General features: G+C 53.0%; 2 protein-coding genes across 6 annotated transcripts; one reads left to right on the top strand and one right to left on the bottom strand.

The window, feature by feature from the left end:
* The first annotated feature begins 388 nt into the window (after window positions 1-388).
* Window positions 389-9,773, top strand: Sigirr (single Ig and TIR domain containing). 5 transcript variants are annotated; one of them, XM_021213982.2, is made up of 10 exons: window positions 389-507; window positions 6,010-6,170; window positions 7,050-7,248; window positions 7,644-7,774; window positions 7,856-7,996; window positions 8,224-8,367; window positions 8,471-8,573; window positions 8,649-8,799; window positions 8,971-9,160; window positions 9,462-9,773. In XM_021213982.2, the coding sequence occupies exons 2-10, from the start codon at window positions 6,164-6,166 to the stop codon at window positions 9,623-9,625; spliced, it is 1,230 nt and encodes a 409-aa protein (XP_021069641.1). In that variant the 5' UTR covers window positions 389-507; window positions 6,010-6,163; the 3' UTR covers window positions 9,626-9,773. The 5 variants fall into 5 exon arrangements, with proteins under 5 accessions (XP_021069641.1, XP_021069634.1, XP_029391540.1 ...); XM_021213975.2 differs by having other exon boundaries at window positions 5,640-6,170; XM_029535680.1 differs by lacking the exon at window positions 389-507 and adding an exon at window positions 4,230-4,411.
* A 615-nt stretch (window positions 9,774-10,388) lies between these two features.
* Window positions 10,389-20,486, bottom strand: Pkp3 (plakophilin 3). The gene is made up of 13 exons (XM_029538587.1): window positions 20,159-20,486; window positions 17,870-17,949; window positions 17,105-17,736; window positions 16,905-17,028; window positions 16,165-16,369; window positions 13,114-13,288; window positions 12,522-12,639; window positions 12,272-12,442; window positions 11,984-12,169; window positions 11,500-11,653; window positions 11,137-11,329; window positions 10,948-11,035; window positions 10,389-10,753 (listed from the first exon to the last, which is right to left on the bottom strand). The coding sequence occupies exons 1-13, from the start codon at window positions 20,388-20,390 to the stop codon at window positions 10,718-10,720; spliced, it is 2,394 nt and encodes a 797-aa protein (XP_029394447.1). The 5' UTR covers window positions 20,391-20,486; the 3' UTR covers window positions 10,389-10,717.
* Window positions 20,487-26,096: the final 5,610 nt, after the last annotated feature.

Genomic DNA, 26,096 nt, shown 5'->3' with positions numbered 1-26,096 from the left:
AGATTGAGATGGGATGAACTATACCAGCCTGGGGTCACCTGGTTTTCCTTGGCTTGCCTCATTGTCTAAGCGAGGGGCACCTTATGGAAGAAGGTTCTTCCAGATATCTGGGTTTTTGAGTGGCAAGAAAAGACACGAGGTCAGTTATGAGTGGGGTGTGGATCAAGAAAGACTTCCTGGAGGAAAAGGAAGAGTTCGGGCTGGAGAGGCAAAACACCATGACGGCCAGCAGGGTGGCCCTTTGCGGGTTGCGCTGGTTGGTTTGGTTTGGTCAAACCAAACCCTGCCCCTAAGCCTGGAAGTTTGAAGATCCGGGGACTGAACTCCCGACACTCACCAGCACTAGCCTCAGGCTTAAAGCGGGACACTAGGTCCGCCCTCGCCCTGCCTGCGGGGCGGGGCTGCACCTGCCGCTGGGTCTGTCGCCGCTGCGCACCTCGGCCAGGTAAACTGTCAGCTTCCGCGCGAGTCTCAGGTGGGTGGCAGTCGTGACTCAGACACGCGGAGGTGAGTAGAGGTCGTGGTTCTTGGAGCCGCTCCAGTTTTAGGGTTGAGGACCTAGGAGCACTTGGCTCCGAGGAGCCTTGGGGCCATGGTCTCGCAGGAAGTAGCTCTGAACCAGCCGGGTTTCCCGCTCAGCCCGGAAGCTCGAGCGCTGCGTCCAGTCCCCTTCTCTGGCCTTGCTCTTTTCATTCTGCCCAACATGGTCAATAGCTTCCACTTGACTTAAGTGCAAGCCTGTAGAGGCAGGCGAGGGGCTCCCACAAACGTATCTCAAACCTGAGCAATTCTAGGACACCTGGGCAGACTGAGAGGCTGGCAGGGACCCGGGCTCGCGGGGACCCTAGCAGAGCCTTCGCCTCCTGGGAGCGCCAGCGTTCGGTGCGCGCCCAGACTAGCTGTCGGCGCGCTTCCGCTCTCCGTGCACGTCCCCATCTTCTGCACGCGTGCCTGATAGGTCGGCTAGCCTCACCTGTTGGGTTCCGGGGAAACAGGTCGTGCGCCACCCACAGAAGACCAAGGGCAAGATGTAGGAGCTGGATGATCTCGGGGAATTGGTCTCCTCGAGACCTTTTATGCACACTCCTTTCTTTAAAAAAAATGGTATGTGGGGACCCAACACACACCAGGTACAGGGGCGGCGCAAGAGTTGCGCTGAGCAGTACCCAGGCGTCGAGATGCTGGGCAGAAAAACAAAAACAAAAACAGATCCACGAGTGGGGAGCGGGCCTGAGGCTTCGAGCTCCGAAGCTCCAGAACACTCACTCATCGGATAGCACACGATGCCCCTATATCTCAGGGACTGTGCCTCAGGGAGAAGCACCCAGGTCCTTCCAGGAACCTCATAATAAGGAGGCAGTGCTGAGTGATCCGAGGGTCTAGGCTGGGATTTAAATTCTGAGACCCTGGAGTGCCTCCAAAGGGACTGCAGAGGCAAGTATCTGAGGCCATCTGGGTTTTTATGTAAGACTGGCCTGAGGCTGGGATATGGAATAGAACAGTGGTTCTCAACCAACTCCCAGTCATAAAGTTATTTTTGTTGCTACTTCATAACTAATGTTGCTACTGTTATGAAGCTACAACTCTTTAATACAATTCTCCATGTTGTGGTGACCCCCAACCATAAGGTTATTTTCATTGCTACCCCATAACTGTAATTTTGCTACTGTTATGAATTCATAACTGTAGTAAAAGTACAATCCTGGGACTGGTGAGATGGCTCAGCAGGTAAGAGCACTGACTGCTCTCCCGAAGGTCCTGAATTCAAATCCTAGCAACCACATGGTGGCTTACAACCACTCGTAATAAGATCTGATACCTTCTTCTGGTGTGTCTGAAGTCAGCTACAGTGTACTTATGTATAATAATAAATAAATCTAAAAAAAACAAAAAAAACCAAAACCAGTCAATCCTGACCCCACGAATTGAGACCTGCTGGGATAGAGGGTGGTAGATGTTAGCAGACAGGAAAGGAGAACAGTATTGACTCAAGACTCTGAGAGGGACTCTGAGAGGGTGACAGGTCGTCTAGGTGCAGGAGCTCAAACATTCTGCCAGACTTCTTAGGGGGCAAAGATGTTTGAGGGCACTGCCCTCAGGACAGGGACACCTATCTCTTCACTTCTGCTCTGGATGCTCTGTGTGTTGCTGAGCTTTGCCACGTTCGGGCAGCAAACACATCCATAAGTGTAGAGGAAGGGCATCTGTTCCCTTCAGCCTTTCCAGCCAAAAGTGCACAGCCAATCACCCAGAGATCATGAATGCCAGGCCATGAGGGGTGGGGGCATGGGGAGCGCTTGAGCAGGGTTAGGTCATAGTCAGGTAAGGTGGCAAGGAAGCCTGCTTCTGCACTGAGCGTGCTCCTGGATTGGAGATGCTTCTGGGTGGCCTGAACCAGAGGCAGGAAGGCCACAGGAGATCTCCAGTATCATACTCCTGTAGCTATGATTGTGAAGGGAGAGCCAGGAACTGGAGAAGACCCTTGTTCAAGTCTATAAATACGGCTACTAAATCCCAAGGCTCAAGTCAATCTAGTGGGAGGTGGGGAGCGTGGGGGTGAGGAGACATAGGTGGCAATAGGAGAAACCAGCTATCTTCTCCCCTGTCCCACAGCTGAGCCAGGGGCACATGAAAAGGGTCTCTAAGGCCATCCAGAGACTGCCCCACCTTAAGATCCATCTCATCTGCAGACACCAAACCTTAACACTATTGCTGATACTAAGGTGTGCTCCCAGACAGGAGCCTAGCATGGCTGACCTGAGAGGCTCTGCCAGCATCTGACTAAGATGCAGATACAGTCAACCATCAGACTGAGCCTGGGGCCCCCAATGGAAGAGTTAAGGGAAGGAATAAAGGAGCCGAAGGGTATTGTAACCCCATAGGAAGAAAACAGTATCAACTAACCTGACCACTCAGAGCTCCCAGGGACTAAACAGGCAACCAAAAAGTATACATGGATGGGTCCATGGCTCCAGCTACATATATAGCAGAGGGTGGCCTTATCTGGCATCAATGGGAGGGGAGGCCCTTGGTCCTGTGGAAGCTGGATGCCCCAGTGTAGGGGTATGCTAGAGGGGTGAGGTGGGAGTAGGTGGGTGGGTGGGGGAGCACCTTCTTAGAGGCAAAGGGGAGGGAGATGGGATGGGGGTTGCAGAGGGAAGACTGGGAATGGGGGGGGGCAACATTTGAAGTTTTGTTTTGTTTTGTTTTCGAGACAGGGTTTCTCTGTATACCTGGCTGTCCTGGAACTCACTTTGTAGACCAGTCTGGTCTCACTCAGAAATCCTCCTGCTTCTGCCTCCCAAGTGCTGGGATTAAAAGCGTGCACCACCACACCCAGCTTAACATTTGAAATATAAATAAATAAAATAACTAATTAAAAAAAGAAAGAAAGAAAATGGGCTTTGCTATCTTATGCCAGCCCTAAGCTAATGTCTGAGAGCTACCAAGCCTCCACAGCTATTCATGCCTCCCAGTCTTTTGCCTGGTAGGTGGACAGGGTAAGGATCAGAGAAAAAATGCCCTAGGTTTCATTATTGGTCACCTGTTTCTGAGAGATCCCCTTTGCCACAGTAGGTCAGAGGTGAGTCATGGATGGGGCTTTTTATTGTTGTTGTTGTTGGGGGCAGGGAGGGTGGCAGATAGCATAATTCTTCCTCTCTACTCATGAGAATATAATAAAATGACAGCGTTACCAGGCTGGACACACACACACACACACACACACACACACACACACACACACACACGCCTTTAATCCCAGCACTCAAGAGACAGAGGCAAGTGGAGCTCTCTGACGTCCAGGCCAGCCTGGTCTACATAGACAGTTCCAGGTCAACCAAGACTACATAGCAAGACCGTGTGTCCAAAAGGTGTGTGGGGGGGGGCGGCGGAATCTAGGAGGCATGCCTCCTACCCAGCTTGTCTTCCTTTTGTGTGTTAAGGATGACTCTGGCTGGGGATCTCCTTGCCAGGATCTCTGCACATCACCCTACCCTCTGCCACCAGGAGTAGCCACTTCCACCCTAGTACAGGAACAAATGTAGTGCTTAGGGACAAGGGCGGCCCCGGGAGGAAGGGGCCTTCTTACTCAGAGTTACAGGAAGAGCCAGGCAAGGCGGGGCAAAGACCGTCAACAGCCCGCCCCCGCCAGGGGAAGGGGTGGGTACCTGGGTGGGGTTTGGGTTTAGGAGAGGATGTGACTGCAAGGCCAGGAAACTAAGGGGGGAAAGTTCTGACTAAAATACACATCAACAAAAGCCGGGTCCTCGCCCAAGCTTGGTGATGCATTGTGGGTAGCCACAATACTGTGGCTCCTCTCTGGGGCCCAGCTGAGGGGACAATTTGCTCCCAAGTGCATGCTACTGACCTCAATGGCCATCTCCCTTCTGGAGGAAAGATCCGGAACCAGGTGACTGTGTTTTCCCTATTGCTCTGAGTGATCCTGTGGCCTTGTGGTCTGCCCTGGAAGGTAGGCTTGCCCGAGGAGAGGGCCATGGTCCTGAGGTGCATGAAAGCACACTGGTGTGTGTGTGTGTAAGTGTGTGCATGATGCATAGGTATACTTGTGGCCCCTGAGGTATTTAGGAGCGAGCCTGTGAGGTGAGGTGCATGCAGCCCAAACCCTGTGGGAAAGGCAGAGTTGTAGAGGAGATCCATGCGTGCATATTGGCAAAGGTGAACTCAGTGTGGCTGAGTGGGGCCAGAGAGGAGGTATGCACGCACAGAATGTCAAAGAGAAGGGGGCACAGGCGAGGACACCTGTTGCTTCAGTGAGTCACATCCTGGAAATTTGATCTTGACTTCTGGCAGTCTCTGTGGCTGCCTTAGCAGGGGTCAAGGTCTTCTGAGCTGCAGGAGGTTGAGGGCTATGGCCGGATGGGCTCTAGGACCTGCTGGGCTCGGGTATGTCCCCTGGTCACTCTGAGGGGGTCAGCTGAGTAGCTTTGGTGAGTAGTTCAGCTTCTGGAATTGTAGTAGGACTCCCCATTCACCCCAAAGGGTTCCTGGAAGGATTACCTTACTGCCCCCGACAGTAATGTGCCTCTTGCCAAGCTAGCTCCCAGGCCTGAGACTTCTGGCTGAGCATTACCCAGTGCAGAACAAGGGGAGACAGAGACTCATTCTCATGAAAGCTTCTGTGGCCTTAGGTCTAGGAGGGGCATCTGAGGCAGGCCAGGCCCAGGGTCTTGGGGCTTGACCCCATATTCCTGCTGGCCCACGTGTCTGTGCGACATGGAGGAGAGTAGGAACTCAATGAGTGCTTGTTGCATGAACTTGGGGCACCCAGGAAAAAGGGATCACCTAGAGCCCTGGGCTGCTAAAGCAAAGCTCCTGGAAGCTTCCTGCACTCATGGCCCTCCAGAGCTCTTTGAATCCCCTGTGTATATAACTGCTGTGGGCTGAGAATGGCCCAGGGCCCTAGGAAGGAATCATCTGTGTTTAGGGTTCCCAGAAGGGGTTCCCAAGGCCCTTCAGAGTGGCCTCTATACCAGCCTGGTTCCCATTTACCTCTCCTGGCCCAGATGAGCCTCGGGGTGTCCACAGGTGTGATGTGTCCATTCACATGTGCATGTGTGACTGCATCCATAATCTCACTATTAGGGTTCACTTATGCCTCATATCCCCTTAATCCCCAGGTCCTGGCCAGGTGACAAGCACTCATGCACCCACCTGCATACAGCAATCCATCCATTACAGGGGACAGCCAGGAATGAGGCTAACTGCTCTCTCCTGAGGTCAGATCCTTCTTGGAGCATGTCTGCTGTGACCCTGAGTCACCACAGTGGCCACAGGACATGTGAAGGTGGTCCATGGGCCTGCCCCTTCTAAACTGTGTGAGGCAGAATCTGCTCCGGGTTTGTGAGATCTGGGAGCTCACCCAGCACTCTGAGACTGGCCAAGGTTGCAAGGCAAGCTCTCTGGTGTGCAGCCAGTATTGCTGGTGGCTGACAGTTACTGGTTAACTCATCCTGTTCCTGTTTAACTTGTCCCCTGGGATGGGGGCAGCCTCTGACCTCCAGGACCTCCTGTCCGTCTGGCTGAATCGACAGAAAGGAGCCCTTCTCAGACTGCAGTGGACCCCATCTGCTGTTAAGGAGCTACGGCGGTGCCAGGGGTGGAACCAGCGTTCGGCCTGCCGTGAAGAGGACCCAGAAGAGCCATGGCAGGTAGGCAAGCCAGAGAGGGCCAGGACAAAGTCTCCACCCCACTTTCTGCCTGTCAGGCTGGCCCCGAATTGCACTCTCTGCTTAACTCTGTGCTTGGACACAGGCCAGAGGGCAAAGCCTAGGTTCACCCCTTCTTTCCAGTAGTCGGTTCTGAACTCAGGGCAGTGATGAAAGCCTCTACTTCCCTCCCAAGGCCTCCAGATAAGGCATACAGGAATCAGTAAGCCTAGGAATCTCAGTGAGGTCCTGGGGGGGGGCGTGACTGTGAAATGGGGTAATGCGATGTGCCCCTCCAGCCTCCTGCCAGGGTCACAGTTTTACTTAAAGATGGGAAGAGTTCGGCCTCAGAGAAGTAGGAGGGCAGTCTGTGGCCAGTAGACGGGTTTCCTGGAAGCCCAGATTCTGGCTTGTCCTGTCTCTGTGGAAGAACTTAGAAAGCTATGTGTATTCTTTCAACCTTTGATACCCACAGTCCCTGTAACTCTTCAGTAGAAGCCAGCCAGGCTAAGGGATGCAGGAGTTGGCTCTACCATGATGGGATAGTATGGAGCCTGGACTCATGTCCAGCAGGGATAAACCAACAGATGGGCTCCTCTGGCTGGGCTGGCTCAGCTCAGATATGACTCTAGCCACTCCCCTTTCTGTTAATGTTCCCCCTGAGCACAAGGCTGTCACATGAGGGCCAGAAGAACACAAGTGCCCACTGCCGAGGAAAGAATGCAAGCCCAGGCTCTCGGCTGTAAGACTCATGATGGATGTAGTGTGATCACTGATGCCACTTGCCCATGGCCTGTTTTTTACCCCTCGATCTTAGAGCATCTGAGGATAGCATGGCAGTAGGCATCTCAACATGGCTGACCTCTTGCACTCTTTCTGCAGGTGTCTGTGACATGGTCCCTAATTTCCTTTCCCCATCTGAAGACCAGGCCTTGGGACCTGCCCTTGGCAGAGAAGTTATTTTGAATTGCACAGCTTGGGTTTTCTCTAGGCCCCAGTGTCCCCAGCCATCAGTGCAGTGGCTAAAAGATGGTCTGGCATTGGGCAATAGAAGCCACTTCAGCCTCCATGAGGACTTCTGGTAAGAAGGCATCCAGGATTATAGTAACCACTGGGATATACCTGTGGCCAACCTTTCTGACCTACACCCTTAACTCTAACACCCTGAATGAAGGCGATGTATTACCTGTGCAAATCTGACATGGCCAAGTATCCCCATGGCCACAGATAGAGGGTTGACTTTGGGTCTTTGTTTATTCATGTATCTTGTAGACTGTCTGGGCATAGAATCCTAAGTCTATAATGGTTCATTGACTAGCTAAGCCTGTAACCAAAGGAACCCCATGACCCAGGCCCAAATTCTGTCCACTTAGCCCATATCTGCAATCTCTCCCTGGATGAATCTCAGACAGGTGGGACTTGGGCATCCCCTGATGTTCTTGGTCCCCAGGTGAGGGTTTGGCCTGGTTTTCCCAGGGTCAGCGCCAACTTCTCAGAGATTGTGTCCAGTGTCCTGGTGCTCAACTTGACCAATGCTGAGGACTATGGAACCTTCACCTGTTCTGTCTGGAATGTCAGCTCCCATTCCTTCACTCTTTGGCGAGCTGGTGAGGGAGTTCAAGGTGGTGGAGGGCAAGGGTTTCCTGTAGTCCTAACATTAAAGGAGTAGTGGTTCTCCCTGTCTGCAGGCCCTGCTGGCCATGTGGCTGCAGTGCTGGCTTCTCTCCTGGTCCTGGTGGTTCTGCTGCTGGTGGCCCTGCTCTATGTTAAGTGTCGGCTGAACGTGCTGCTTTGGTACCAAGACACTTACGGGGAGGTGGAGATGAACGGTATGTGGGGTTCTGCATGGATTAGGGCACAGGTTTCGGCCAAGGGCCTAGCTGCAAGCCTGGTTCAGTCCTAGGTGGAGGGAGTTGTAGCTCTAGAGGGGTGTAGGTGTACAGGGGCAGTGGAAAGGCAGTGTCTCAGAAGGGCACAGGACTGGGGTCAACCAAAGAAAGAGACATGTTCAGAGAAGTGCCTCTATAACTGGCCCTGCTGACTGGCTTCTCTACAGATGGGAAGTTATACGATGCCTACGTGTCCTATAGCGACTGCCCAGAGGACCGCAAATTTGTAAATTTTATTCTGAAGCCACAGTTGGAGCGGCGTCGGGGATACAAACTCTTCCTAGAGGACCGCGACCTCTTGCCTCGCGCGGGTACCGCCCATGTCCTGCCTCCTGGTCCCTACTCAGTTCCCTGAGTCCCGGCCCTTGTCATTGGCCCCGCCTCTCACCCGCCCACCCACGCCCTTACCTACAGAGCCCTCTGCCGACCTTTTGGTGAACCTGAGTCGCTGTCGGCGTCTCATCGTGGTTCTTTCAGACGCCTTCCTAAGCCGGCCCTGGTGTAGCCAGAGCTTCCGGTGCGTCGGGCTGTTGGCTTGGGGTGGGGGACCTGGAGACCTATCCTGCCTCTCCTGACAGTCCGGTCTTTTCAGGGAGGGACTGTGCCGCCTACTGGAGCTCACCCGCAGACCTATCTTCATCACCTTTGAGGGCCAGAGGCGTGAGCCCATACACCCTGCTCTCCGGCTCCTGCGCCAGCACCGCCACCTCGTGACCCTGGTGCTTTGGAAGCCTGGCTCCGTGGTGCGAGGGCTAGGGGCGAGAGGGAGGTTGTGAGTGGTTGCCTGGGATGCTGGAGGGCTGGGGGACCTGCAAGTCAGCCACCAGCAGTGTTATTTGGACCTGGGTGGCTAGAGGTTTCCCTGTTTGTAGATCCCCATGTGTTTATACTGACGGCCCAAACCTGGCCCCCAGACTCCTTCCTCTGATTTTTGGAAAGAGCTACAGCTAGCACTGCCACGGAAGGTGCAGTACAGGCCGGTGGAGGGAGACCCTCAAACCCGACTTCAGGATGACAAAGATCCCATGCTAATCGTGAGAGGACGTGCTGCCCAGGGCCGGGACATGGAGTCAGAGCTGGATCCAGACCCTGAGGGAGACCTGGGTATGCTCACTGCAGATCAAGGGGTCAAACACAGCTCCAGCGTCCTGGAAAGGACTCAGGCTTGGAGGACTCTGGCAATGAGAGATCCTGTCTCCTAAGGAGGTTTGACCTCCACTGACAGTGGCCCTCGGTGCCTCTTTCTAGGGAGGTGTTTTGCTCCTAGGCTGGGGGGGGGGGACTTTCAGGGCTTCTAGTGTCTTTGTGACTGATGGGTAAGCATGCAGTAACCCCTTCTGGTCACAGATCCTAGTAGAAGACTGGCTGTCGATCTCGCAGCCTCAGGCCTTGTGGTATCCTGCAGGTGTCCGTGGACCTGTCTTTGGGGAGCCACCAACCCCACTGCATGAAACCAGGATCTCCATAGGAGAGGGCCACGGCAATGAAATGGATGTCTCTGACCTCGGCTCTCGGAACTACAGTGCACGGACAGACTTCTACTGCCTTGTGTCTGAGGACGATGTGTAGCCCGGATCATGAGATCATGGTGGCAGCTTCCAGGGTAGAGGCAGCAGGCACTCCTTCCTAGGATCACAACCCTTGCCTCTATCCCTGGGCCCCCCAGGAAAGGAGTGTGGCTCCAGGGTGTCACAAAATAAAGTTCTGTGGGTTCCTGCCTGGACTTATTTCTGTCTGGGTGGTAGGTAACTGCTAGGTCTCTTATTGCCTCCATCAAAAGACCCCACCTCTTCTCATCCTTACCAGCACCATGTTTCCCAGGCTGCTATCTGCTCCAACCTGCCTTCTAGCTTCAGCTAGCCCTAGCATATCCCTTGCTCTAATAGCTCCTCGTGTCCCTCCTGGTTGAGAGTATGACTGTCTCTAGTTCTCTCATCTGGGCAGATCTTTCAGTAAGAAGCCACTGTTAATAATTTTATGAGGCATTGTTCTGATTTCCCATTTCTGATACTCCTGAAGTTCAAGCCTTGGGCAACCAGTCTGATCCTCTGGCCAGGGCACCTCCTAGAACCAGCTCAGGGTGGACAGAGTATTGGGTGTGTTTATGGCATGGATATTGCTCAGGAAGTCCCCAGCTCTGGTGTGTTTATGCCTCAGATAGCAGTAAGGTTGGCTATCCCTTTTAATTCCTTCCCCGTTCTGTCTGTGTCTTCCGACTTGGGAGGCCTATGTGTAGGCCTGGAGGTGTGTCTTCTGGGACAGGTAGGCATGTTTGGAGACAATGTACACTTCAGGATCTCTGGCCAGTCACGGAAACACACAGAGCTGGGGCTGTGTTCAAAACCACCTTTATTCCCAATGTTGCCGTCACAAAGCTGTCAGGCCAAGGGTGGCCCCACCCTTGCCATTGTGACTAATCACCACCCAGTACACCAGAGCAGCTCAAGCCCTATCCCCTTTCCCTGCCCTGCAGAAGCCAATCATTCCCCAGTTGCAAGCGCTTGTTCTTTTCTGTTGGCCCTGGCCCTTCAAGGGTACACACACAGGACTCCAGAGAGAGAAAGGTCCTGTGGCATCAGCTCCTCTTCTGTGTGCTGTGGGACAGCAGGAGCTGAGTCTATCTCTTGGAAGCTGAATCACTTCATCTCCAGGAGGCTTCACCTATGGACCCAGGAAGTCCTCTTTCCGGTAGCCTTTCTGCAGTGAAGAGAGGACAGGAAGATCAGAACTGCCTTTGCTATCTCTGAGATCCTGCCTTCCCCATAATGTTCTGTGCACAGCCTGGGCCCCTTGCCTCTGTGTTCCAGGCTGGTGTCCCTCCCCTAGTGACCTGGATCTTGTACCGAGCCTCATGCCCTGAGACCCCGTTGGCTGGGCTCTGTAAAACATACCGCCCGGAAGTCACGGTGGAGCTTGCTGTACTGCCAGAGGTTGGCCAAGAGGCTGGAGGCTGCCCGGGAGGACTTCTCGCTGTCAGGGCTGTGGGCATTTCAAAAGGGTCAAGGGTCAGGGTCAAGGCTTGGAGGTAGGATGGGTAGGGTATACCTTGGCCATGTCGCTTTGGTTTGGTTGGTCCTTACCTATCCCTCTTCTTTTTGATGAAGACCAGCTTTCGGAGGCCATCGAAGTAGAGCAGGTCCCGGGCAGCAATGGGGCTGGCTACCACCAGGTTGTTGAGCACGGCTATGATGTTGACCAGCACCTCAGCTGGGGGACACTTCTCACCCACACTACCAGGAAGCTTCTCAATCAGGTGGCTCACTACCTTTGTGGCTGATAAGAGGTTAGGGTCAGTCTGCCATATTCCCTGCTGCCTTGGCGCCCAGAACTTCGGCCTCCCCTGGGGGCTGACACACACACCTGCCCACTCCATTTGACTTGCTAACCAGAAGCCAGCTCCTTGGGAGACATGGGCTGTGTACTGGACCAGGGACAGAACTCACACATCTCGTCCTTGTTCCTGGCATTCCGAGACAGGTTTCGGATGAGGCCAGTCAGTGAGCGCAGTTGGTTGTGGTCAGCTGTGCGAACGCGGTCCAGCAAGGGGTTCAGGATGCGCTCCTGTTCCAGGGCCAGGCGACTCAGCACACCTGCCCACTGCAGGGAAAGGCAGGGAACATGGTGAAGCCCAGAAGCACCCCAGCCAGCCCTAGACAGCCCTGTTCAGGATTGAGGGAGAATCACATCTTCATTTTTTGCCTGCTACTTCTGCCTGTTCTGCCAAGTCAGGACCTGATCAGGTAACCCTTCTGCTCAAAATGTCAGAACCCAAACCACATGGTCCCATTCCTCAGGCTGAGCAAAGGTTTCATGGCTCACTCTTAGGGATCCCTTTTCCCAAACAGATCATGAATTCCTACGGCATGGCTCTCATCCATGAGCCGGAGTGTCTAGTGTAAGACCAGGAGTGGGGCCCGTCCTACTGACCCTGCGGTCGCCCGCGGTGATATTCTGTAGCGCCCCTGCGGCCGCCTCCGTCGTATGACGATTTAGTTCACAGCGCTGCAGCAGTCGGTTGTACAGCCCCACAATCTGGGGGCTCCACAGCCATTCGAGGCCCTTGGGATCCTTAGATACTTCGGCAAAGGTGAGCGCATCAGCTGTGAGAGGAAGCTGAGTGGGAAGGGACCGGGATCAGCCAGGGCCAGGGGTACAGCTGAGGTCAGAGCATCAGACTGGCACTCCCTGTCCCTGGCCTCCTGTGTCTGGGCTCACCTCTCGCAGCCGCCGACTCTGAGGTGTAAAGCAGCCCACCATTTCACCAGGTGGTGCCCCTGCCATGTCCCTGCGGCCCCGGCCTTCAAGCCGCTGCAAGGCTGATGGTGGCATCTCGTCGTAGAGGCGGTAGGACAGATTCCTCAGCACACACACAGCATTTTCCACACTCTGCAGGAAGGAACAGAGGGTGATCAGAGTGGGCCGAAGCCCCTGCACCCCCTTTGGCTCACCAGCTGTTGCCCCTCACCTTGTCCTCACACTTGCCCACGTCCAGGGCATGGTTGATGTAGGTGACCAGAGCATCCACTAGCCCATGGCACTCGCGCATCTTCTGCCGAGTGGCCTGGGAGGCTGAGCTGAGGTTCCTGGGGATGGAGGCAGGTCAGAGCTTCCCCAGGGATACCAACACTGTCCCCTCAGGGAACCTCGAAGTGCCACTTCAGGGACCCTTAATCTGAAGCCCCTGCCTGTCCTGGAGATGAGATCATCAGGCACCGGTCTCCATCCTGAGTCGGCACTGCCCTCTGTGCTCTTCTGTTCTTGGACCTTACCAGAAGCTTCTGGACCTGCCCTTCACATACCCATCCCCCACTTAACTCCTCAAAGTTTAGGAAGATGGATGTCAGGGCAAGAGACTTGATTCAGTGGATCATAGAGCTGCAGGTGTCCTGTCTACCCCATTCTTTCCTCTGCTGTTTGTCTCCCGGTGGCTTTGGCTAACTGTTCTTGTCAACTAGGTGGCAAATGAACACGCTTCTTCTCGGAGTTTCCCTATTCCTTCTCTGGCTCTGGCTCCTTCCCCTCAGCACCTCCTGGCCCAGTGCCTCCACTTAGCGCACCTGAGGAAGCCAGTAGCATTGTAGAAGATCTCTGCCTCTGAGGCGTTCTGTTGGATGAGAGGGGGCCCGCCTGCCCCTGACAGGGGGCTCAACACCAGATCTGTGAGCTGCTCCAGTGTATCTCGGGCGAGGCGGTCCTTCAGGTGGTCACTGGAGGACAGGTTCCATAGGATCCCTGCACAAGATGGGGTGAAGGCCGGGGTCAGGGTCGAAGGCTGGGGTCAGGGTCGAAGGCTGGGGTCAGGGTCGAAGGCTGGGGTCAGGGTCGAAGGCTGGGGTCAGGGTCGAAGGCTGGGGTCAGGGTTGGTTTCCTTTGGGGATGGTGCAGAGCAGGCTCTCCACATCTTTTTACAAAGATTTTTTTTTTTTTTCCTCTTTCTTTTTTTTTTTTAAAATTATGTGTGTCCATGCATGAGTATATCATAAGCACATGAGTACAGGTACCCGTGGGGTCCAGAGGAAAGCATCAGATTGCCTAAGGCTGGAGTTACATGCAGTTACGAGCTTCCTGGCGTAGGTCCTGAGAACAGAACTTGGGTCCCTTGGAAGAGCAGCGAACAGTCTTATTCACCGGGCCATAACCTCAGCTCCTGACCCCACACTCCTCTGGAGCCTTACCTTACTCCAGAGTTTCTCTGGAGAGGTCCTCAGTGTGACCTTTGCAGCCATGGGGCAGGAGCAGAGCAACAGAGACAAACAAGGTGTGGGGATTTGAAGGCTTAGGAGCGGATGCGAATGGAGAGAGAGAGCCTGGGCTCAGAGATGCTGCTCAGTGGAGGAGCACTTGTCCTGCTTGTACACTCGAGTACCATAGCTAGCACCACAGAAAATAAGAACAAAAAGTCGCAAAAATAGTTTGGTTTTCTTTTCTTTTCTTTTCTTTTCTTTTCTTTTCTTTTCTTTTCTTTTCTTTTCTTTTCTTTTTCCCCTTCTCACTCTGGTCCCACTCACTCCAGCCCAAAGATTTATTTATTATATGTAAGTACACTGTAGCTGCCTTCAGACACCCCAAAAGAGGGCGCCAGGTCTCATTAACAGATGGTTGTGAGCCACCATGTAGTTGCTGGGATTTGAACTCAGGACCTCCTGAAGAGTAGTCAGTGCTCTTAACCACTGAGCCATCTCTCCAGCCCAGCAAAAATAGTTTTGTAGGTGAGACACTTATAATCTAGGAATTTAGGAAGCTAAAAAAAAAAAAAATAGAAGAATTGCCATGAGTTTGAGGCTATCCTGGGCTACACAGAGAAACCCTCTCTCATAAACAATCGACAGGCATTAAGTTACATGCCTTTAACCCCAGCATTTGGGAAACACAGGCAAGTAATTTCTGAGAATATGAGGCCAGCCTGGTCTACATGAGTTCTAGGTCAGCCAGAGCTATATAGTGAGACCTTGTCTCAAAAACAAACAATACACACAACAGTGACAAACACTGACAATAAGAAGTTTAGCTTGCTGTGATAGCTCATGCCTGTAATCCCAACAACTCAGAAGGCCTGTGTAGGATTACCATGAGTTCATGGCCAGAGTGTGATAAATAGTGAGATGAAGGCCAGTTTAGTGTACAGAGTGGGACAATGAGAATGGGTTGGGGAGGGCCAGAGACATGGCTCAGTGGTTAAGAGTACAGATTGCTCTTCCAGAGGACCTGGGTTCAATTCCCTGCACCTATATGATAGTTCATCTCTAACTCCATTTCCAGGGGATGTGATGCCCTCTTCTGAACTCCATGGACACTGGCCATGCATGTGGTATACAGACATTCATGCAAGCAAAACACTTATTGATATATATATATATATCAAGTGTTTTGCTTGCATGATATATATATACATATATATATATATATATATATATATATATATATATATATATATATACATATATATATATCAAGGACTGGAAAAACGGCTGAGTGGAGCACTTGCTGGTCTTATAGGGGACACAGAATTGGTTCCTATTTCCAACATGTTTTTTTTTTTTCTTTTTCTTCGAGATAGGGTTTCTCTGAGTAGCTCTGGCTGTCCTGGAACTCACTCTGTAGACCAGGCTGGCCTCAAACTCAGAAATCCCCTTGCCTCTGCTTCCCAAGCGCTGGGATTAAAGGCATGCTCGACCACTGCCCAGTGCAACATGGCTTTTAATAACCATCTGTAAGTCTACTTTCAGGGAATCCAATGTCCTCTTCTGACCTCTCTGGGTACCAGGCATGTATACGGTAAACATGCAAATATTCATATGTTCATACAAACATTCATATATGAAAACCTTCATATACATAAAGAAAAAAATAGGAGCTAGTGAGATGGCTCAGTGGTTAAGAGCACTGACTGCTCTTCTGAAGGTTCTGAGTTCAAATCCCAGCAACCACATGATGGCTCACAACTATCTGTAATGAGATCTGACGCCCTCTTCTGGTGTATCTGAAGACAGCTACAATGTACTTAGATATAATAATAATAAATAAATCTTTAATAAAAAGTAAGTAAACAAATCTTTTAAAAATAAAAATAAACCTTTTAAAAAACAATAAAATAAACCAGGCATAGTTGCACACACCTTTAGTCCCAGCACTCAGAAAGCAGAGGCAGGTGGATCTCTGTGGGTTTAAGACTAGCCTGATATATGTAGTGAGTTTCAAGACAGCCAAGGCTATATAGTAAGTTCCTGTCAATCAATCAATCAATCAATCAATGGGCTGGCAAAATGGCTCAGCAGGTAAAGGTGCTTTCTGTACGAGCCCAACTACCTGAGTTTGATCCCCAGATCCCATGGTGGAAGGAGAAAACTGGCCAGCAAAGTTGACCTCTGACCTCCACACGAACTTGTGGAATACATGCATGTCCACCAAGTGATAACAAGATAAGCAACAACAACAGCAAGAAACTTGAACAACAAGGCCCCCCAAAATGCAAGATGGGACTGAAAAGGCATAAGATAGATTGCTGAGGACGAGGGAGGAAGAGAGGGGAGTATGGTGAGAGGGGTGGGGACAGGACAGGGTGAGGGCAGAGGAAGGGAACAGAATGAGAGGAAGATGCGCAAGGGTACCTGTAACATTTTTGCGTAGCTCATCATCCTGCTCTCGAAGTGTCCGCAACAGCTCAAAAATGCCATTCTCCTCTACCAACGCCAGCTTGTTGTCTACATTGTCGTAGATGAGGTTGCGCATGGCACCTGTGGCGTGGCGCTGCACCTCCTGGTTGGCGTGGTTGAAGAGCTTCACCAGTCTAGGCACTGCCTGAAGGCTGCGAGCCTGTGGCACATATATACAGATGTATGTGGGCATATGCAGACTGTGAAAATGCATGCAGACATGTCCACAAGCATGGAACTAAGTGCACATGTATGCAGGTAATCTAGACAGTACAGGTGATATGCAAGTCAGTATACAATGCATGCAAACATATTTTGGGGCTGCAGGTGTTTGCATATAGTGACTATATATGCTACAGGTGTATACAGGATTGTGTGTGTATACTCAGGTATATGGAGGTGATGCAGCATAGATGTGCCACAGGTATGTGTATGATGTATATGTGTACATGATGTATAAGTATGCAGGTGTATATCGGAGATGCAGGTATATATACACACAGGGCATTTTTGTCCTTTCTTTGCTGAGGATATAGGAAGGTGAGGTTTGCCCAGCCAGCCAAGTGATTAGCAAGCAGGGCTAAGGACCATAGTTCAGGGAAGGTTAGGGGCTAGTGAGAATAGTCACTGGGGGTATCAGGGTCAGTGGGGCAAACATCAAGAGATAGCAGGGGATGGTCTGTGGGATCTGTCACCTGCTTCTTGGCGGCTGCATCACTGTAGCACCTGTGCTGGATGTAAGCTGCTCCCAGCACCTGCAGGTTGGGGTCTGAGGCCATGAGGTACTTGACCGCTGAAGGCAGGTCAATGTCATCAAAGCTGTAAAACCAGGGGTTTAGTCAGTGGCTAGACTGTGTGCTACAGGCCCCTCCCTGCTCCAAGCCCAGCTCCTCACCCACTGCTGAGCCTCTGCAGGGTTCGATGGCCCGTGTAGCTGTCCAGCCCACGTACATCCGGCAGGTGGCCTGAGTCAGCCAGGCTAAGACTGAGGCTGCGCACAGATGGGGCTCGGGCCACTGGCTCCAGGCCAGCACCTGACACTGACCCAGTACCCCCACGGCTTCGGTGGCTGCTCTGAAATCTTTGCAGGGTTCGCATGGCAGGTGCACGGATGGTCCTGCTGGGTGGTCCCTCTGTGGCCTCTGGCCAGTCCAGGCCTCCTGCTCGGCTAGAGCCGGAGCTAGCCTGGCGTTCATAAGCAAAGGCCCTGTAGGTAGAGGCGGCTGCAGGCTCCAGTTGCTCAGATACCACGCTGTAACGGTCATCCAGGCCCCCTGGCCCCAGCCTCAGTGAGCGCAGGGATAATGTGTCATAGTCAGCTCTGCTGGCTGCCCCACCTCGCTCATGGAAGGACACTGGCCGGGTGGGCATAGGTGGAGTGGGCTGGGTACCCCCATATCCCACAGCCCCAAAGGCACTGCCCCCATTGTGGGCAGAACTCAGCCTCCGACTGCACGTCAGATCCACGGCTGAGCGGGAGGACCAGGAAGCTGGACTGTAGGCCGGCTTGGCGATGGGCCGGAAGGTCTATGGGAGGGGAAGGCACAGTGAAGGGGTATCTGGGGTTTACCTGGTACCCTCCCCTTCTGATCCAGAGCTCCCAGCCTCCCCTGTAAAGCCTCCCCTCAGTGTGGACTGCAGAGCTGACTCCCTGACTCACCGAGGTCTTGTCTCCACTCATGCCCTGGGATCGGGAGCTGAAGCCAGTCTGCATAGTGTGATATTGACCTCTGGGCATGCCTGTGGACAGAGACAGGGAGCCATGACACCATGACCAACAGAAAAGTGTTGTTTTTTTTCTTCTTCCTGCCAGAGGTCTCTGATCACAACCCTGGGTTTGACACCAGACTCAGGACAGGGAGGCCAAGTCAGTTTTGGAGCTAATCCCTTGCCCACGGTTCTGCCATGGCTGCAGCTAGCCTTCATCCAGTCTGTTCTGGTAGGTCCTCTTTCCCTAGAACTCCACACTGTCTTCTCTGTCCAAAGGAGTTCAGACCTGACCTCTGGGCTGCCTGGAGAAGATGCTAGGGTCTCCACCAGCTGCCCAGATCCCTGGCAAAGCATAGCATCTGGCCCCTTCCGGAAGCCAGCCCAACCTGCTTAGACCCACTGTGATCTCTACTGAGCTCCTCTTGTGCCCAGACTTTGTCTGTACTACAGTCACGAAGGAGTGACATTGTACAGGCCAAGGATACAGTCTCTCTGGCTCAGTCTGCTCAGATCGGCACTGGTAGAACCACCTGGTAGAGCCCAAGTCAGGCACCACACCTACCCCATCCAGCTGCACATTAGTTGAGGACAGGGAGACAGCCCAGCTCTGTGGTCAGCAGACAGAAAGGTGGAGGTTGGGGTGGGGGTGGGGGACTGGTCAGAAGTTTGGAATGATATGTAGATGAATGGATTGGTAGGAGAGAAGGAGGTGAAAGAGCATCACTTGGGTCTATAGAAAACAGGTAACTGGGGCTGGAGAGATGGCTCAGTGGTTAAGAGCACTGACTGCTCTTCCAGAGGTCCTGAGTTCTATTCCCAGCAACCACATGGTGGCTCACAACCATCTGTAATGGGATCTGATGCTCTCTTCTAGTGTGTCTGAAGATGGCTACAGTGTACATACATAAAATAAATACATCTTTAAAAAGCAAAACAAAACAAACAACCACCAGGCAACAGAATGAAGAGAGAGAATGGTGCAGGGAGGGTGAGGCAGAGGTGAGGCCACACAGGAAACATCATCCCAAGAGTTGATGGTGACAGTGGCCAGGTTTGGATGGACTCAGCCTTTGCCAAGGCTCCTCTGGGTTTGGGAAGAACTCTTTGAGCAAAGCACCTGCTACAGAGGTCAGTATGGGTGTGGGGAAGGGGCCTTCCTTCGCTCCTTCCATTTCAGCTCAGGGGGTGGACAGTCTGATGTTCCCCAGACCCACCCAGATTAATGAGGCTTCTGGGCAGGGGCTGTTAACCCTTTGACGCTAGTGAGGGCCAGCCTAGGGGGCACACCCCAGCCTGGGGACCTTACGCCCACCCCCAAATTACTATCCTCCTCCCCCTAATTGGCAGGATAGCCAGGTGATAATTAACCCCTCCCTGTACCCTCCCCCACCCCATGACCCCTGGGCATCAACTTGGCTCCAGTAAGACTTAGGCTCAGAGAGATTTTAGGCAGCAATCCAGTTCCTGACCCGCCCTTCTGCCAGACATCATGAGACCACTGAGAACTGAGGTCTGGACCTCCGAACAGAGGTTCATTGTACTGACTAAATTTAATTCCTATTGTTGTAGCCTGGCAGGTATGGAAAGGATGTTTCTGGAGAGACTGCCTTGAGCCCAGCCTGTCTGAGTGACCCTCTAACACACACAGACACACAGACACACACACACACACACACACTGCCCCTGAGGAGTACCCTTTGGGCTATTCTCATGAAGTGTATCTGGGTCACTCCTGGTAGGCCCAGTTCCGCAATTCCTCAGGGAGCCCCTGCTCCAGACAGACCTGGGCTCTATCCAGGATCATCCCTCTCTTGCATGCTGTTACACTCACTCCCATTTGGTCAGGAGGCACTCTGGCCTCTCTGAGACCTCAAGTATGCCTGTGTTCTGTGGTGCTGGGAGGGAATGTGTTTGGGGGGGGGTTGCCGACAGGTGGGCCTGGCTGCTCACCTTGCACCTCCCGAACCTTTCCAATTTAGGGAGTGGGTAGGCCCAGCCCCCGGACCCCTGTCTTAGCTGGGGAAGAAGAGATGCCCCACCCAGGCTGCTCCCTATGCCTGCTGGGGCGGGGCAGTGACTCAGAACAGGCCTCTGTAAGGTGAGTCAAAGCCTGAACCCCGAGCTTGGACGGCTTCTGCCCCTGGCACCACCACTCCTGCCCTGGCCACCTCCACCAGCCACTGTCACCACTACCAACTTCATCACCCTCTGTTGCCTACCATACCCAAAGTTGGCCTACCTCTGGCGCTCTCTGCGGAGCCATCAAGCTCAGCAGACCCATTGTGCCGCGACTGCTGGCCCAGCTGCAGGAGGCGGGCTCGGACTTGCTCCTGGACTCTGGCAGCTCGAAGTCGATCAGCCTCCGGCCCCTCTGCACCCCGGCGATCCAGCTGTAGGTCCGAAGGCAGCGCCAGAGAGCAAACACCAGTCTCAGGCTGCAGGGCAGACAGCAGGAAGTTACCTTCCTGCATAGTGACAGGGGCGACTAGCCAGCCCACCTGTCCTGGGCCTCTCCCCGGTCTTGTCCCTCGAGGCCCGGTTCCAGAGTCTCTTCCTGGCTGGCTCTCGTAGACAGACGCCCGCCCGCCCGCCCGCCCAGCCCAGAGCTTGGCTGGGGGCGGGGACACCTGGGCCAGGTGGGAGGGAGGGGCCTCTGCCTGCTTAAGGTGGAATTTGGGCGGAAGAACTGGCCCTTCGTGTCCTCAAGTCGCCTGGCCTTCCCTTTCCTCCTGTCCCAGGACAGGGCCACAGGAACGTGGGTTCTACTTGCTCTCAGTCGTCCAAGTCCAGACCAAACCCCGTGGGTGCCAGCGTTCTCAGTTTGAGAGTAGGGCAGGGAGCCTGTGGGGGCCTGTCACTACAAGCCATATGAGAAGGAATGTCCCAGCCTGGGGGTTGGGAGCTCTAGAGCACCAAAGACCAAGCAGCTTCCAAGACAGCTGGCCCCAGGCTTGGTGAGGTCCCAGCAGGGTTGGCATCCAGGGACAGTTTCAGGTTTACAGAGTCCGGGTAGAGGATAAAGAACTTGAGTGCTGGAGTTTTAGGGTCAAAAGCAGCGCCATGATGGCCCTAAACCTGGACCTGACAACTCAGTAAGAGAGCCCAGTGAGGTAGACATATGTCCACCCCCTGACCTGCAAACCTGGAAACTCACCCTAGCCTCTACTGTACAGAGGCTTCAGAAGGGCTGCTCGGCCCTCTCTGGCATCTCTTCCCAGCTTCTGCCCCCCAGGCCTGGGGTGGGAGGCCCCGTTCCCAACATCTGAGTCATGGCTGGCAGGCGGGGCCGCCCCAGGGGGTTGACTCAGAGGGGCCTAGGCTCATGTCAGCACCTGCCAGGCTGGGGGGCCAGGAGGTTTGGGGGGAGAGCTGGGCTAGAGAAAGCGGGAGGCTGGAAGTGAGGGGCACCAAAGCTTGTTCCTAGAAGGTCTCCCAAGCACCCCTGTCAGGTAGACTAGCATGCTGTGAGTTAGGCCGGCCATCTAGGTAGATTGGGAAGGTTAAAAGACAAAACTAGGAGAGTTGGCGTATGGGGACAAGTTGCCTCACATTCCTTGGGGGACTTCCCCTGAGTATTCCTGGGTCTCTATCCTAAGGGCTGTACTTCTTTCTAGAATCTAGTCCCTGGGCTCAGCTTGAGCTCTCTGTCCCACACCAGGCCCTTTAAGATCTCTTAAAAACATTAACAGAGGGTGACTAGGCGAACAGTCCTGGAAACGGAGAGTGCTCATCAGGGACAGGATCAGGATGAGTAGGAAGGGCCGGAGGATGGGAGGTCAGAGGTTGCTAGGGAGAGAGCACGGAGGGTGAAGCCCCCCCACCCCCAGGATAGAATCTGGCTTGGGTCTACTGGTTGTGGCTGGAAGCAGGGGCTGGGCAGCCTACCTTGCAGCTGGTCTGGACCCCACTGGGCCCGTGGCTCATTCTGGAGGTCCCTGCTGTAGGACAATTCCTCCTGGGCTCCATCTGGGTCCGAGATCCTGCGGTGGGCTCCATCAGGGCCCAGCTCCTGTGGGCAACAGCCTCTGTTTGGAGATGGTACCGTGGGGGCACCCGAGGGTGGGGTGGGAACGTTGCACACCCATCTCATCAGACCGGTTGCTTCCCTGGGAGACGTGTTTCGTGTGGAAAAATCCTGGGAGACAAGTTTGTGCGGCGCCGTGCGGCCTGGAGGCACACGCCTGGTCTGAAGAGGCCCGCCCTGCATGCGCTAGGTCCACCCAGAGCTCTACAGCAGCCGAGTTTGGGAGTAGAGGGGGGCAAAGGGTTCGAGGAGAGTGCAAAGTGGAGACCCATAATTACACAGGGCTGCCGGGGGCTCAGGTGTGGTCGTAGCCAGGTAAGGAGGCACCTGGTGGGCATGAGGACACGGCTTTCACGGCACCTGGATGGAAGGTCAGAGTCAGCAGAGGGCTGTGGGTGCCACAGCTGTGAACGGCCTCCATAAGGACTTGGGGACCGAGAGCTGTATCCACTTCTCACATCAGACCACAGGCCACCCACCTCTGAGACTCAGCATTCCTAAAAAGCCTGTAATCTGGGCACTTCCTTTAATGACTATATGGCTTTGGGGTCAGTTAACGCTCGTTGAGTCTGTTCCTGTGGCTCTATGCCCCACGTTTGGAGCTGTGGCTGACCCCTGTGACCCCTGTGACCAGTGTCCCTTCAACGTCTCTGTCTCTCTGTCTTCTTGGAGGGAGGATGGAAAGGGTGCAGCAGGGCTTCCAGGAGGAGGTGGTCTGATGCGTGAAGAACGCTTACTCAAGGAACTGAGAGATGAATGGTTGAACCTCTGCCATAATCAGGCCCGGAACCTGGAACTCAGGATCACGAAGAGTGAGTAAAGCTGTCGGTGGGCTGTCATCTACTCCCCCACCCTCCCAGTGGCTGTCACCTCCCAGAGAGGAGTGTAAATTGAGGGGGGGGGGGTTCGAAGGTTTCTCAATGGAAGAGGAGTGGGAGATTCTGCTTGTGGGCAGCACTTGAGGGAAGAGCTGGGGGAGGGGCCCAGAGAGAGAGAGAGAGCCTGAGGGCTGGGAGCCTAGGGATGGTACAAGGCTAAGGATGGGCTTACTAAGGAGTGGACGTTGAATGCCTAGGAGGAGAGCGTTAGGACATTAACAGCGGAGTCTCTCAGACGCAGATGTCATGAGCATGCCAGGGCACAGACAGGTTAAGGAGGTTCCTGGTGGTCATGAAGCCTGAGGGGCAGGGTGATGTCAGCACTGCTTTGGTGTGAGTTGATGAACTGGCTGGGCCGGAGATCGGCGGTGTACAACCTCGTACCGGTGATGTCCAGAAGTCTGAGAGTCATCATCATGTCTGCCCAAAGGCCACCTCTTTCTCAAAGCCTGCTCAGACTTGCCCCATGGGAGTCACTCCAGTCCTGTTCCCAGGCATTGCAGCCCCCGACCCCATCCTGGGCCCATGGGTGTGCTGGGTTTTGCTATCAGTACCCATGTTCCAATCTCAGACTTACACCCTGGGGGTGGAAGGTAGCTGAGTACCGGTCCAGGTCACCAGCACGTACGTGTGGGGACATGTCCACCTGCCCATCAGTCCATCCACATTAATCTATTCACTGGTCAAGGTCACCTTATCCTGTGCACCAGGAACCTCAGAAGGAGGCTTCTGTGGCGCGACACCCAGGACTTCTCCATAAGCATTCCCTCCGGACACTGCAGCAAGAAGAGCAATGTGGGGTAGTGGTCAGTTTGCAGCAGAGAGGCCAAAGCAGAACTAAGCACCAAAGAGCCAAAGAGCAACCTGTGCTTTTGCTCGTGAGCATGTGTGTGTGTGTGTTAGCCATGTAGAGAAGGGATTAGGAGGGAGAAGACAGCGGGTGGCAGCCTGCAACAGGTGTGGTGATGGGAAGCACTGCCCCAAGGCAGTGAGTTATCCCTAGAGTGTAGCTACTGCTGACCCCAGAAGGATGATGTACCAGACAGGTCGATGAGTGCTTTGTTCATACTCTGTCCGTAATCCTCCCTCATAGGGACTCCGGGGGGTGGGGTGGGGTGGAGCTGTGACTACCTCCATTTATTGATGGTGAAACTGAGGCTCCGTAAGGCTAAATGAGTTCCCACAAATTACATAAATGCAAAGCGAGTCAGAATCTCTTTCTGTCTCTCTGTCTCTGTCTCTCTTTCTCGGCCAGGGTTTCTCTGTGTAGCTCTGACTTTGACCTCTCTATGTAGACCTGACTGGCTTCGACCTCACAGAAATCTGCCTGCTTCTGCTTCCTGAGTACTGGGAATAAAGACATGTTCCATCACACGCAGCATCTAGAGCCATTTCTGACTTGCGTAGCAGCAGAGCAGGGGTCATCGGGGGTGTTGCTCACTGGCAGATGTGGACCTTGGTAGAGTTATTGATGTCATCTCTAGGTCTGGGTCACTGCCTGGACACTTCCTCTGAGGGACTGTATTTCTCTTAGTGGTGGGGTGTCAGTCTGTTCTTTGGTCCTGTGTGTCTCCTCCTGATGGTACTGTCTCCATGGAGCCCTTGGCTAGCCTCAGTGAACACTTGGGTTTCTCGTTTGTTTTTGCTTTTTTGAGACAGTATCTCTTTACATGCCCTGGCTATCCTGGAACTCACCATGTAACCCTAGCTGTGCTGGCACTTGCTCTGTAGACCAGGCTGTCCTTGAACTCACAGAGCTTGGCCTGCCTCTGCCTCCCGAGTTCTGGGACTAAAGGCGCCTGGCCTGGCTCTTTTGTTTTATCAGGTTGTTTTCCCCTTTGGCTTCTCTATTGCTGCTTTGTCAGCTACTGTCTTTTCATGGGCCATGTTTGTCATCCTTTTCTATATTTGAGGCAGGATCTCATTATATTGTTCTGGCTGGCTATAACTCTGCAGGCCAGCTGGCCTGTAACTTGTTGCTATATCCCCCTGCCTCGGCCTCCTGAATCCTCGAATGACAGCTGTGTGCCACTGTATCTGACTCTTTTATCTGTGTTATTTAGCACATTTCATTCTGTCCACCTTTAAAAAAAAAAAATAGTTTTGAGTGAGTTGGGTTTTTTTGTTTTTTTTTTTTTTTTGTTTTTGTGTGAGAAGTGCTCTATCATTTGGCTAGATCTCAAATGCTAAAGTGACTTTTATTTCTGCAAAGATTTTATTTCACTTTTTAAAATTTTTCTGCCTAAGTGCTGTCAAGAATTTCTGTCTTCATCGTTCTCATCAACAATTTTCTAAATTTCCTTCAAATACCTGCTTGTTCTCGCCGCCCCCCAGAGGGCAAGGAAGGCCTCTGCAGGCTTGCTTGCTCTGCCCACTACAAATTACAAATGCAGTACTGCTCAGAAGTACTAATTTCTTTTTTGGCCTTACTGATTAAAGCATTTGCCATCAACTAACACTGATGTCAGACATTACACTAGTGTGACTCTTGGATGCTGCCCCAGTACTGTGGTAGGATAAGTCTGGTCCTCTGGCTGGTGCTCAACATACCAGGGTGAGGTGGCACACAACTTTGATTCCAGGTAGAGCCAGGAGGTTCTCTGTGAATTCAAGGGCAGCACTGTCTACATAGTGAGAACCAGAACAACCAAGGCTATGAGGAGAGAGAGAGGAGGGGGGAGGTAGAGACAGACAGACAGAGATAGAGACAGAGAGATGGGAAGAGATTCTGGCTTGTGAACATACACTGCTAGGGCTGGAGAGATGGCTTGGTGGTTAAGAGCACTGGCTGCTCTTCCAGAGTGATCCAGGTTCAATTCCCAGCATCCATATGGCAGCTCACAGTTGTCTGTAACTCCAGTTCTTGATCAGACCTCTGTGCAGGCACAACACAGCTTGACTGCCGGCATGGGCTTCTGAGATGAATATGCCTCGCCTTCCTTTTATATACGTTTCCTTTCCCCCTTTCCTTAACTTCTTAGAATGTTTCTTTCTTGGTGTCCTGTGTTCTTCACCTCACTCTGATGCATAATCTTGAGCCCCCCCTTCTTAGTCTTCTGAGTGGTGATTCTTACATGGGTGTATTATTAATTACACCAGCTTTCTTTTTAATTTAAAAGGATTTTATTTTATTTTTTTTATAGATTTATTTATTTAATGTATCTGAGTACAGTGTCACTCTCTTCGGACACACCAGAAAAGGGCATTGATCCCATTACAGATGGTGGTGAGCCACCATGTGGTTGCTGGGAATTGAACTCAGGACCTCTGGAAGA

The sequence above is a fragment of the Mus pahari genome, chromosome 1, assembly GCF_900095145.1.
Source record: "Mus pahari chromosome 1, PAHARI_EIJ_v1.1, whole genome shotgun sequence".
NCBI classification, from domain to species: Eukaryota; Metazoa; Chordata; class Mammalia; order Rodentia; family Muridae; genus Mus; species Mus pahari.
The sequence above is the reverse complement of the archived record's forward strand: the minus strand, read 5'-3'. Positions and strand labels throughout refer to the sequence as shown.